This window comes from Tympanuchus pallidicinctus, unplaced genomic scaffold (assembly GCF_026119805.1).
Source record: "Tympanuchus pallidicinctus isolate F22 unplaced genomic scaffold, pur_lepc_1.0 scaffold16, whole genome shotgun sequence".
Lineage (NCBI taxonomy): Eukaryota > Metazoa > Chordata > Aves > Galliformes > Phasianidae > Tympanuchus > Tympanuchus pallidicinctus.
The window spans coordinates 14,545,849-14,559,781 of record NW_026294679.1 but is presented as its reverse complement, the minus strand read 5'-3'; the positions used below and the strand labels follow the sequence as shown (position 1 = coordinate 14,559,781).

At 35.8% G+C, this 13,933-nt stretch overlaps 1 protein-coding gene across 7 annotated transcripts in view; it reads left to right on the top strand.

The window, feature by feature from the left end:
• The window catches only part of CPEB3 (cytoplasmic polyadenylation element binding protein 3), an 87,557-nt gene that overhangs the window by 24,205 nt on the left and 49,419 nt on the right, over nt 1–13,933 (top strand). For 5 of the 7 annotated variants that reach the window (XM_052677905.1, XM_052677904.1, XM_052677906.1 and 2 more), the window contains exon 3: nt 5,193–5,352. In XM_052677905.1, coding sequence (XP_052533865.1) covers nt 5,193–5,352 — 160 coding nt within the window. The remainder of the gene's footprint in view (nt 1–5,192; nt 5,353–13,933) is intronic. The other 2 variants (XM_052677909.1, XM_052677908.1) reach the window with 1 other exon arrangement.

The following is a 13,933-nucleotide window of genomic DNA, read 5'->3' as shown; positions in this document are numbered from 1 at the left end:
AGGCGTTTGCATTAATAGGCAAGGTTTTTAAACCGTGAGAGTTTTACCCATTCCTCAGTATCTCATTTCTTTCTTCTAATCTACATGCTGCATGTGATGTCCTAGAATCTGTGAGGAAACTGCCTGAGCCTAAACACTGCTTGGTATTCCCTTAGAAACAGTGAACAGCTCTATGAGTGGAGGCCATCTTGCTGCTTGGCAGTCATGCTGTGCTGTGCCATGACATGTGCTGGTGCAGGCAGCCTAAATGTAGGGCAGCAGGAATATATAGAGCACTGAAATGAATTACTGAAACTGAGCTACTGTTCAGAATATAGAAAACATAGCAGGAAGTCAGTGAGTAGATTTTTCTGAAATACATAAACATAAGGAAACGTCACTGCAAGAGTATAGGTGACTGAGGCTGCTTGCAAGCTACTCTGCTTGTATCTCACAGCTCAGTGTGCATTTTGTGTTATAAATGCAGATAACCATGCTGATGTGAATTCAACACGTGCGTAAATAAGTGTTTAAAGATTTTGACCATGAGTGGTAGCTATACTTGGGAAAGACGTGTCAGATTCCTGAAATGCCTTCTCAGGATAAATCTTTACTCTTTTCTGACTGTAGTTCAATCAGTTCAATGTCAAGTTTCTTCTCTGCTGCAACCCACTGCAGAGACAATAGAGAAAGATGCAACTTCATCTTTTGGACCAGAAGCGTGTCTCTTTTTTTTTTGCCATGGGATATATTGACCATTTCCTTTATTAGTTCATCAGTTCTGGTTACTTTGAACTACCTGTCGATGTTGAAAGGAAGCCAAGCTGTATGAGAGTCCATTTAGAACCACTTAAGGCACAAGCTGTAGATCTGGTCTTGACTTTGTCATCCATAATTGTTGGAGTTTCAAAGGGTTAGTTAAAACATGCATTTTTGTTGAGCTGTCCAAAATAGACTTTAGAGTAGGGTTGCAAATTCTTATTGATTTTTCTTTTTGAGCCCATTTTCTCCTTTCCCCTTAGCTGAAAGTGACCTTAAAAAAAAAAAAAAAACTTCTAACCCATATGACATTTCTCAAAGTGTCTTGGTTTTACTTTCATCCAGAGATGAACTTGCCATATTAGCTCATGCTTCCGAGATTGAATCTACTACTGATTTATCTTTGGGAATTGTAAGATGTAATCTTCCATTGTTATAAAAATGCAGCTTGTTGCAATGCAAGTCAAATGCAGCACTGCTGTGAGAAATGCCTAGTAAAACAATGATGTTGATTATTGCTTACATTAAGAATTCCAAGTCTGTCTTGGATAAATTTGGACAAGGAAAATTCTTTGAAAGCATATGCATGTGGTCTGTCATCCAAAGATTGTTTGCAACTGTCATGCAGGTACTCACTGTCCATGTGCTGATGTGCTCTTTCCCCCATCCTCAACCTTTCCCTCTTCAACAGTAACGTGCTCTGTTGAGGGGCAGTGCTGGCTATGTTTTGCCCTTACATGCTTTTGCTCTAAGCTGAAAGGCAACAAGACAGCTCGCTATATCACAGGGTATGACAAAAGGGAAAATTTATTTTGATTTCAAATGATAGGATATATGTGTGTGTCAATTACATCTTTCAGAGAACTTCAGGTAATGCTAAGTAATCTTTGCTTCATAATTGAAGTATCCTTTAAGAACATGTTTTCCCATCCTGGAACTTGGTGACAAACAGATTGTACCTCAGCTAACTTCTGTAATATGTAACAGAAGCATCAGTCTTAGGGATGAACAGACTTCTTCAAAGAGTTTTGATTCATTCCTAGACAAGGTTCTTTGTGTGCTGGATGGTGACTGGAGACCTCTGAAAAATTACAGTAGTTGTGTAGTTAAAGATGAGTGTAATACATATGCAGAAGAGTGTAAGATGCCAGTTATTGCATTTTCTCATTTTATTTTAGCGTTGTAACACTGCAAGTATTTTTTGGCAGAGTTACTGTTTGTGTTTACAATTAATTAACAGGAAATTTGTAGACGTTGTATTGTGAGACATTTTCAACGAATTGTAAGATATCTCAAGGTAGAAAGCTGAGACTCAACTTCAGCTGAAGGTCCAGTTTTGCTTTGTGATCTTTCAAGAATTTGATCCTGTGTATGCATTTATAATTTTTTGCTTTCCATAACACAGAAACTTTGAGGAAGCCTATTCAATGGGTGAATTTAAAGGTAGCAGACAAACTGAGAGTTGATGTTATGGGACCCATTTTTTCTTCAGTTCTTATTGTTAAGCTGCTCTTCTTTCAAGATGAGAGCACTGTAAGAACAGAAATATGCTACCATGTACAACTAACAGGAAAGGAGCTGTTTGTGCAAAGCAAAAGTACAATCCAATTTTGGCAGACTGGACTTAATTTTCTCCTGGCTTTTGGTGATTGCTTTTTCACTAAATGCAGTGCCTTATAGCTGAAGGTTTTTTTTAATCTATGATTTAAATCTTTAGTTTAGATCTTTGTCTCATTTAGGCTTGAGCAGATTTTGCAGACTTGCAGAATTATCAAACTGCTTTTCCAAATTTTTTTTAGTGTGCTTTATCATTCTGTAGCATATATTTTGATTTCTGATCATGGTCCTATTACAAATCAATTTGCAGCATTTTCATGTGCTGCTGGGGGCCTTTATGGATTGTTTCCATTGCTGGGATTGTTTGGCACCACATGGGCAATCTGACGAAACCATGCAAAAGGCAAAGCTGGGAGACAGAACTGTATCAATTCACAAAACCAAGAGAAACTGTTCCTGCTAAGAAATAAGGAAACATCACCCTTTCTGTGTGTGCAGGAACACAAGGCTTCTTGGAAGAAATTACTGAATATATGAAGCAATATGTGCTGAGTAACAAGTCTAGTGGAATTAGAGCTCCTAAGAAAAAAGGTCCTTAGGAACTGGAATGTTAGCTCTGGTTTGTTTATCACCCATTATACAAAATCTGTAGTGAGCATGCATTATACTTAAGTATAACAAATTAAGTATACAACTTAAGTATACTTGTAAAAATTAGTGAAGTCTAAATTCCCTTTACTTGATTTAGTTTGATGTACAGTGGAAAGTGTAAGAGTTTTGATTGACTGATCTTCCTCTGTCCAATGTAGGTGCAATTTCACCTTGAAAATATGTGGCAGGCTTGTACTCCTCTTTAAGGCCAGAAGAGTTCTGCATTCTAACAAATCTGCCCCGTATCATAGCCTTGCCTTTTGTTCCATGGTCTTTTTCCCCCTTCCTTCTCACGTGTGTCCATTTGCACAGCTCCCTGGGAAGTTTTACAACAGGACTTTCCATAGATTTGTAGCTGCATACTTACAATATAACATTTGTGTTAGTACAGGACAGTTGAAATCAATTTGTAGGCTTGGTCCTCTTCTGAACTCTTTCCTTCTGACTTCCAAGACTGTAATCTTGGAAATGTTTAGATCTGGAATAAACTATCACTGTGGCAAAAAAATCAGTCCTGCCTTTGCGCTCTCCTGATGCTGTTGGGTTTTTCCAGCTAAGCTCTCTGTGCAGTAAGCCAGATCAGGAGACTGATCTGACTGAAAAATACTTCCTCTACCTTATTTAAGATTTAAGCTATATGTTAACTTCATGTATTTTTCTCTTCCTAAAAAAACCATGGTTAAGTAACTTTGGAGCTCCTCACAGTACAGAATATTAAAAACTTAGAAGAAACAATTTGTGGTGACTAAAATTCTTACTATTTTTACTTTGAGAGGAGTAATGTAGATCCTATTTAACACTCCTTAATGTATCACAGGAATGTGGGTGTTTTTTATTTTATTCTTTTTAACATCCCGGGAACAATTTTCAGTCTGGCCTCATATTTTACAAATAAATTAAAATTCTTCTAACCTGCCGCATATTGCAAAATATTGGATTGCCTTATACCAAAGTGAAGTATTTTGTTAGATATATCACTTTTAGATCTGTTTGATATAACACTTTATTTTTTTACCCACCCCCCAAGACTTTTAGACTTCCTGGGCATAAATTTTCTTTCATATGCTGTGTTGACACACATGTATTGATCCTTTTGGGAAGGTGAATGAATTCATTTTTAAACAGCATACGAACATTGGTTTTCTCAGCAGCAGTCAAAGGCCTTTGGGTACTGCTGCTTCTGGTATAAGGATTTTAATTTTTATTCCCCCAAGCAAGAGTATTATCTTGTTTCGACCAGCATGTGGAAAACTGTTCCAGGAATTTTGAGAACACAAGCGTGATACTGAAGGTTTTAGCATAATATTCTGAATTAAAACCCCTGTCAAGTATCTGTGATCTTTTACATATTTCTGGTTTGCCTTTTTAACGGTAGTGATGAAATTAAGAAAAGTAATGTTTTCTAAAAACTGTCTGACTACTGGGTCTACTGGGAAGATGGGCCATTTTGTTAAGCTGTCCCACTGCATTCAGCACTCTAGATATCAGTGAGCCAGTCATCAATAAATCTCCGTAAAATTTTTCACAAACTTTTTGAAAGTGGTTATTTTTACAGACCCATTATATTTTTATTATTTTGTAATTACATGAAAACAGAAGATGAACTGCAGCAAAACAATAAAAATGAGATATTCAAACAATACAAACCCCTTACTCAGGTTTTTGAGTACCCTATTCTGAAAGCGTGTCATCTCCTATCTTATATTTTGTTTTGACTTGCTTCTAATGTATTCTTTTTAAAGCACTGAGATTTGTGTTAGATGTATGAAAAATATGTTGGTACTTTCTGGGGCAGATATACCTGCTGGTTTGTTGAGCATTGCTTGCTTCTGCTCTGTGTTATGGAAGCACTGTGTCAGACGGCAGATGATAAAGCTGTAAAACAAATATATCTGAACTCTGAAGTAATGCCACTTCTCCAGTAGATACATTACTACATCTGTATTTCCAACTTACTTAAATATTAATATTTGCAATTAACTATTTTTTATATGTGTATTTTCAGAAATATTGCAAAACTTCTCTGTCTATGCTGTTGAGAGCAGTAGTTAAAAATAGAGTATAATTTTAACAGCTGTGGAGGCTTATCTTTATAAATTTCTTTTGTAATATAAAAAGAATGTATCAAAAAGAAAAATAGAACTGCATTTTGGAGTTCTCTAAAATGAGAAATGAGCCTGTGCTAGAAAATGATTAGTCTGTAACAGTCTCTTTCCTTTTTTTTTTTTTATTTTATTTCCTTCTAGGACCGGAATAGGCCCTATGACACTTTTAACTTGCACTCTTTGGAAAATTCCTTAATGGATATGATAAGGACTGATCATGAGCCTCTGAAAGGTAAACACTACCCTCCCAGTGGCCCACCAATGAGTTTCGCTGATATAATGTGGAGGAATCATTTTACAGGTTAGGAATATTCATATGTCCATGCTTGCTTGGTTTTTAAACAAAAATCAGCTTTTCAGTGTTGCTATGAACTTTCTGCTAATGAATGAGTTGTCAGCTATGTAATACTTCTGTTTCCCATCTTAGGATAATCATCTCTATAGTAGGAAGATAAGGTGAAATGTGTATCGCTTGGTGTAAGTGCGCAATCATAATATTATCTAACAACTGTCATTTCTGAAACTTTGTGCATCACCGAATTGCACTGTTCAGTTCACAAAATGAGTAGTATGAGGTGTGCAACTGGAGTCCAATTATATTGAAAAATCTTGTACAGCATTAATATTACTATTGTTTACAGATCATCTGCTAATATACGGGGATCTGAAAGTGTCGCTGTGTCAAGCTTACTCTCCATAATTATTTAAGGATGGTTTTAAAAAATGTATCTTGATTTGGATTTCAGAATGATAGGAGGCACCAACAAGTATTAGGTGTTGTTCAGCATTAAGAAAGTTTGCTTATTTATGCTACTGAAGTGTATTTGTTCTACCAGATGTAGCAGTGGAGATAAAAATTATTTCTAGTGTTTAGCTGATACAGAATAGTGAAAAGTTGCACAAGCATTTAATGAATCCTAATTGCCTGTCACAGTTCTGTCTTCATCTTTCATTGGTTACATTTCAAAACAGGAATACATTCTTGCTCACAAACTGCTAGTTTTATTTCCTTGAAAGACTGAGGCTGATAGTAGGCAATGTGCTAGGGGACACTGAACTAGAAACAATTCCCAAACTTTAACATACTGGAACTGATAGAGAAGGAATTGTTTTGTATAATTCTTCCTATGCATACACATACCTTTCTGATGCAACAATTACCTCAAACATTCCAAACTTGGGTTAAAAGAGTTGAGACTCTGTAGCTGTGCTTTCCTCAATTATTCTGTGCTATAGCCTTCATACTTCTGCCTTTAACTATTATTCATCTGTCTAAAATGGCAAGAAATATCCACATCTCTATTCTGATCGTATTCCTCCAACATAAATGTTAATTTTAAAAAAAGTATATACATTGAGATTTCTGCTTTATACACATTCCGTGACTGGTATTTTCCATGTACATTTTAAAATGAAGTAAATTCATAATCAACAACAAAATTACAATGAAGAAGATTTAATTGTTCTATTGATTTGATTAGCTCAACACAAGTGTTTTTACTTTAAGTATAACTTTAAACATATGAATTGAAGCTGACTTTTTTAAAGGCTGAATTTTCGTATGATCCTGAGTATGAAAAAAATGAGGAAGACTATTAGAAATTGTGTTACTCTAGAAAAACACTTTAAAATCATAGAAAGCAATATGGCCTTTACTTTATTATTGTCCCTTAACAACAGTTTAAAAAACGTTTTAGATAAGAGTATTAGCCAATGAAATAACAATGGTACAAATACTTAAGTATTTGGTCTTGTTGACTCATTCTATCACAAAGCTGAGTCCCTGTTAGTGTTGGTGCTTTGTTGTTGCCTCAGTGCATGAGATAACATGAGATTCTTGGCTTTATTAAGCATCTTCTTGCTTTTCAATCAAAGTAGCTTTTTGAAAGTAAGTAAATAAATCATTTTCACCTCTTTGAGGTTGTTGACTTGTGTAGGAGGCTGTACAGCTTAACAAGATACTTGGAAGCAGTAGGAACAGTTTTCCCTGTACTCAAACCAGTAAGCAAAGGAGTTGGGTATTATCTGTGAAGTTTTAGTTGATCTGTTCCACTTGCCAACAGGATTGTTACCTTTACTCTAAGGAGAGTTTTTGTCGCTTTCTGAATGTGATCTTCTTGACATTTTTTTTTAAGTGCTGCTCACTTGTTTCAGCCCTCCTTTGTTGTTACTTACTGCTCTTCCAGGCCAGTAACTTCTGGAGAATTCTTGTTTACTATTAGATCTCTGATTCCATCTCTGCCCAGCTGTTGTTTTCCCATTGATGTAGTTAATTCTTACCCTTGCTTTCATTTTCTCCTCCCTCCAAGTGCAGGAATGACTTTGCTAACCTCCAGCCTTCGCTTTACCTTGTGTGCACTTCCCTCTGCTCCAGTTCTCACACTGTGCAGTGCAACTGACAATGTTTGTAAGAGTGGCTGTTTCAGGACATGATCATTTTATCCTCCTACAAGTGCTTTCTTCCCCTGTGTTAAATAGCTCTGCAGTACTATTTTAACTGATTCCTTTTTGTTTAGAAACAAAAAGCAATAACAAACAAACCTGCAAAATTATTCTGCTATTGCATTTTCATGGTCTTTTCAGTGAAAATTGGTCTTGACTCTTCTCCTGCATCTCTAACTTCCTCCTTCTCCACATCCACAGACAGTGTTTTCAACTGTCCTTCTCTGCTCCTCCCTCAGATTTCACTTCACTTTGGCTTTATTCTTATCTATCCCACACTCCTCTTACTCTCACACACTATCAGCACACTTTAGTTTGAGAACATAACTGACCAACTTTGCTTGTATTTGCTTGTTTCACCAGCCACTGCCCCATTTTTATTTATTTTCATCTCTTAAGTTTTTTGAATACTGTGTTTATGTACTTCAGTTTGAATTTTCAGTTCCTCATAGGCATTCCTTTGTGAATGCTTCTTTGCTAAATTAAAACTGCTACTTCTGGAATTTTAGTAATCGGCACTTAGAGCTACTTCTGCTTTGCTTTGTCTTTCATAGTGAATTGTGTGTTTTAAAATTTTCCCTTCCTCTAAGATCTGTGACCGTCTTTTCTTAGATTTTTGCACAGTGTTTTCATGCATGTGTAGAATGTAAAACAACCACAAAATAAGTAAATAATAATAAATAAAATAAAATAAAACCACCAAAAAGCAGAACCACAAATAGTGTTCATTTTTTGGTAAATGAGCTTTGTTTTCTCAAACAATTTTGGCTATCTGCACTTACAAGTCAGTTGACCTTATTAGTTGTTTTAATATTTACTTTTAAAGGTTTTTAAATGGAAGAAATAAGGTGAGAAATGGCAAAAGCCTCTGCCTTGGAAAACATGGGAAGGTTTCATTCTAGAAAAGCTATACAGTCTTAGAACCTTTAATGCAAGTTATGAAGTCAGTGCAGCTATTTCAGGATCATTCCAGCCTGCTGCTGTCAACAAATATCTATTTATAAAAGTATTCTGTGTACTATTTATTAATTAGTGGAATATTGCCAGTGATTTATCTGAAGTTTGAAACATTGCTCAGATCATAGCCCCTCTTGGCATGTGTGCCCCCACCCTCCTCTCCCAACATCTTAACAGACACTTGAACCAAGAAAAAATTGTTATGTAACAAGGGCTCTTAATTAGAATATGGATAGGAAAGTTAACAGGGAAAGATTCTGACATGAAGAGCAGACTGAGATGGTTCTGGTCTCTTGTTATTTCTGAGTAGGTCAGTTCTGTGTGCTCCACTTTGTTCAGTGAGGGAGAAGTTCAGGGCTGTGAAAGGAGGCAATGCAACAGAAAGGAAGTCTGTCCTCTTATTTATAGTAGTGGAAGCTTCATTGGATTTAGAGGTGTATATGATCAGATTTTGTACTGCAGGCCATGAAAGTCAACAGTTTATTTCAAGGTTGTTGAAGCAGGTCACTTTTCTCAAAGCAGGATCCGCTTGGCTTTGAGATAGCATGTGATTTGGTGGCTTTTTTTAGTGTTGGTGCAACTATGGAATAAGAGAAATGCTAGAGGATTTTAGTGCAACAGAAATCAAGTGATCCTTGGTCTCACAATATTCAATTACTTGACAGAGTGCAAATTCAATCTGATTGGCAGGCTTGCTTGGTCCTCTCCAGCTAGGGTCACTTAGTTCTCTTTGGGTGTTTCATGCTGTAAGAGAGATTTGATATCTAACTCAGAGGTTCCTGGACTTAGGTGAATTAACAGCTTATCCTTCTATGTTGCAATTTATCTTGAGCCCAGCCTTGGAAGTTTTCCAGCATCAGCTCTTGCTGTTTTTCTGTCTGAAACCAATTCCTCTCCCCTCGCCCCCAGCTTTTCCTGCCAGATAGGAATACCTTGCTTGTAGGGTTCTTCCTCAGTCTGGGAGCTGTGTAAAGACTGTAAACTCTCTATAAAGAAGTTTCATTTTCTTCCTCATCCAAGACACTCAGGTGGACTGCCTTGCCTGCATTCTCTGCTGTCAAATTTTTTTTCAATGTTTTTTTCCTCTTTCCATCTATATTCAAAAGATTTTTCTCTTTTTGTAAAAATGAGGGAAAAATTAGGTAAAAGGTAGAGCAAAAGGACTGATGAGGTTCCTCTGGTTAAAGATAAATTAGTGCATATGACCAAGGACATCCGGCTTTGTGTCAGTCATGACCCAGCCTCTGTGGCAGAAGCAGTATTTTGAGAAGGCTTTTTCTGAGTTGCTTGTCTTATTTTTCTGAGCTACCAATAAAATATACAATACCAAAACACAAAGAGATCTTTATTTTTTACAGAGGAAAAACATATTTGCAATAGTTAATAACCTGTTAGTATACATGTCCTGCTTCTACCTAATTCACTTTTGCCTTACAGTGTTATCAGAATGTGAGTATTTGCTACTTATTAGTGGCTAAAATGTTTCTTTCTTCAAAAAGTTCTTTCTTCAGTCAGAGTCTCTCCTATGGTGTAACATGTCACTGTTGCAATATGTTTATCTGTGTCAAAATATTACATTGCAACACAGAGACATTCTAATCTATTAGATATATTTTGATCAGTAGTGACTAGCAGCTGCCTTTGTTCTATTTTTAAATAATTAAAATATTTCATCTGTTCATATGTTATGCACATGTGCTCCCACAGATCACGAAGCTGAATCAAAATATGAAATTGAGGGGGGACATCATAGCCTTGTTAAACATTTGTTTTTAATATTTACTTTTATGGTGGAATAACTGTAATATCTGTCTTTTTTCCTAGTAAGACATTTTGCAATATGCAAATCTCCAAGTAAGCAAAAATTTGGAGGTTTTATCCAGTAATGGTTGATGTATCTCCAAGTATGAGTATTTGAAGACAACACATGTACAAGCAGAATTTCCAGAGCAGGCTGTATGTATTTACTGGATATCAAGCTGCAGAAGGATGCATAACAAAATATGTTCCTGTTATGTGATACTCTTTCAATAGAATGAGCAGCTTCCTGGCTGTTGTAGCATTTGTTCTTCTGAGATTGTTTGATGTTGTATATGCAAATGTACAGTAGTTCAGAGGTACAGGTAGCATCTATGTTGGAGTACTTCATCTTGCTTGCCAGCATTTAATGCTACCCGTACATTTGCACAACAGAAAACTGAAGTTGCTACCTGTTTATCATTCTAAAAAGTACACCAGATCACATGAGAACAAAGTAAAATTTGAGATTTCTGCTCATGTTTAACTTAGTGATATTATTGCTAATGAATTTGACAACAGTATTTGAAGAGTATGTGTGAGTTTTGTAATACATACAGAATGGGCATTTACTTTTCCATCTCAATCTTCAGTTAGCTTGAGTGCATGCCAACGGATTTTGTTCTGCTCTAATTGTTTATAAGCTTTTTGTAAGCAAAGCAGTAAGTTTGCCACATGACCTGAGAAAAGTGAAGGTGAACGATCGTATTTGTGTTTGCAGTCAGCAGCTGAACACAAAGGTCGTGCAAACAGAGCAGATGTTGTCATCCCAGTTCAAGAAATGGTGCCACTCAGAGCTTTTTGCAACACTTTTATATAGAAAAAGTGCACAGTAACAGCCTTTCTTAAATTCTCAATGCTCACTGAGCACCTTTCTGTCAATGCACATGAAAACCAGAGTGAGCAGACAGATGTGTTGGCACATCTATTTATGTGTAAAATGAGGCCACCCAAGCTAATCCTTTTAAAGGAAACATACTGTGTTTCCTTTGGCTTTTAATCACTGCTTATTCAAGAAAATCCTCTTTAATCTTTGTTTCAGGACAGAATATGACTATTAAAGGCTACATATTTCTTACTGCTTGCTTCAATGATTCTATAATCTAACCATGCATCTTTATTTGCTGTTGCAATCCAGCATGTCCTTGTCATTGACTTGCTGAATTTGTTTTGAGCAGGACTGAGGATGTTGTTCCCTTTAGTTTGTTAATAGAACTGATGATATAGATATACATACTTTTTTTTCCCTTCTCTTTAATTCCATCTTTATATTGTACTGTTGAGAATTGGCCCCATAAAACTTTTTTCCTCCTTTTTTTTTCTTCACTTCTCTACTTCTTTGAGTATTTTGTGTGTTTTAATATGGAGTGCTTATAAGAGGTCTGCTTTCATAGCGATCAATTTTTATTCCTGCAAGGCTGCCCAATAAGAATACCAATTTTTGAGTGTATTTCTAGAGCTATAGGTAGAATAGGTGTATATATGTGTATGTCCTTGTCTGTGCCTCATAGGTAAAGTCAGGTTTCTTTTTCTGTTCAATAGCTGTTTTTTGAAGCTAAAAATGTTTGCACCACTGACCTTGGTGTTTTTATTGGAGCAATACATTTCATTTAGAAAGAATGCATTTCATTGTCATGTATATTCTGTTTTATTTTATAGATATCTTTCTCTTCTGATGGCATAGGCTTGCTTAGTCAGTGGTAAGAAGCTGGTATCAGCAAGTTTTACTACTGATAGCAGTATAGCAAGCTTTGTTTCTGATTCATAGCTGTTAATTAGACACTTCTGTTCGCTTTGCTACACTGTGTATCTGTACAGGAAAATTATACGGTGTGTGAACACAGTAATCTCAGTTTTTTTTTCTGGCATACAGTAGTATTCTTGTTCTTCTGCGTATGTTAATGTTTGAAGAGTACCTGATTCTCAAGTAGGTGTTTAAATTATAGATGTGAACAAATTGTAAATAGACTTTAAAAAGCAAAGACAAAACCAACAACCAAACCCCTTAAACTTCTTCATGGAGTTACCCTTTATAATTCTCTATACACACCCTTGCTTACATAGTTAATGCTTTTAAAATTGTTCTGGTTGCCTTTATTTGAGTTAATGCAGCATTGTTGCCAGATGTCTATAGTTTGAGCTGGAGAAGGGGAGAGAACAGTCTGAAGTCTAGCCAGATTTACACTCTTACATACACACACACGCATTTCACACTCCTTGACCTCTTGTGATTCATGGTTAAGCAAGCTGTGCTTGTGTAGGCTGCAAAATATTTTGACTCACATGCATTCAGTGGTCTAACCTTGTTTCAGGAGTCTGAGGAGGTATATTGATCTTGCTTTGATTTTTGAACCTCTATGTCTAAACTTTGCTCTACCCTACTTGCTATCTGTCTTTCCAAATAACTATTGCAGTTTTGTAATGTCTTATCTTGGCACCAACTTTGAAATCATGTGATAGAAGACAGAAGAACAATAAAAGAGGTATTATTAGTAAGGAAGTATAGTTGACCTTGTCCTGTTGACAATTTCTTTTGACATTGCCGCTGGAGTTTGTAGTGAAAACTTGTGACTGATATCAACAATGATCTTAAGAACTGAGGAGAAGTTCTTGATCTCAGAGAGTTCAGGACCAGTTAAAAGCAGGCTGCCTTTGTTATTTGGTAACAAACGTAGTGCCAAATACCAACTGCTGAATTTAGTGTAAGTGGCTGATCTTGGCAAAACCCATAAGATATAACAGTGCAAAAAGTCTTACTCAATGTATAACTAACTGTAAACATTACTTCTTGGAATGTTGTCTGTAATATCAAAATGATGAAAATAGGTAACTGTAATCTTAATTCTTCATCAAGAGAATGTGCAATCTAGGAGTCGATTAGGATTTCAAAATTCAAAAAAAACAACATTTAGGAAGAGAAAATGAATGCACTTCAAGAAGTGAAATACTTACAGTTCTGGAACTTAATCACTGGTGTTTCTTTCAGACACAGGAAAATAATGTAATGATGAAAGATCAGATTTACACAGTTGTACAGATCATGCTCATGAGCTTGGCTGTCTTCTAAGAGTAATGAATTTTAGAGTTGAGAATGAGGAAACCTCTATAGGATCTGGACACTGAAAAAAAAAAAAAAAAAAGAGGTAATAGTGGTAAAAACCATGCCTTGTATACATATTTATTACTTTTATTACTTCTGGAGCAATGTTTTTTCTCAAACCTGTTAATGTAATTCAGACCTATTTAGGTAATAATAATAATAAAAAAAAAGGATGACATGTTTGTGAAAGTTATACTTCTTTAAATTATTGGAAAGATTTTGGAACTGTTTCAAAATCATTATGCTTTTATGTAGAGAATGGGATGAAGTTAAACAGCAGGGATGACATTATATGCAAAAGCATACAAAAAAATACAAATATTGAAGTTGTGAGTAGAGATAGAGACAGTCTCTTCTATTTGTAATTGCTAACAATGCTTTCCAAGAAAGAACAAAGAACTTGCATATCAGAAGTATTTCTGGATTTAATAAATTAGATCTAAATTATTTTGGTGACACGGCGTTATTTCAAGACCCATACAAGCAATTATCCAGATATTGCATATAGAAGGGTAGTGGAAGAACAAGTTAACTAAGGAATCTGAAACTACTAGCTCAGGTATGTAAGTCTGGGTAGATGAAGGCA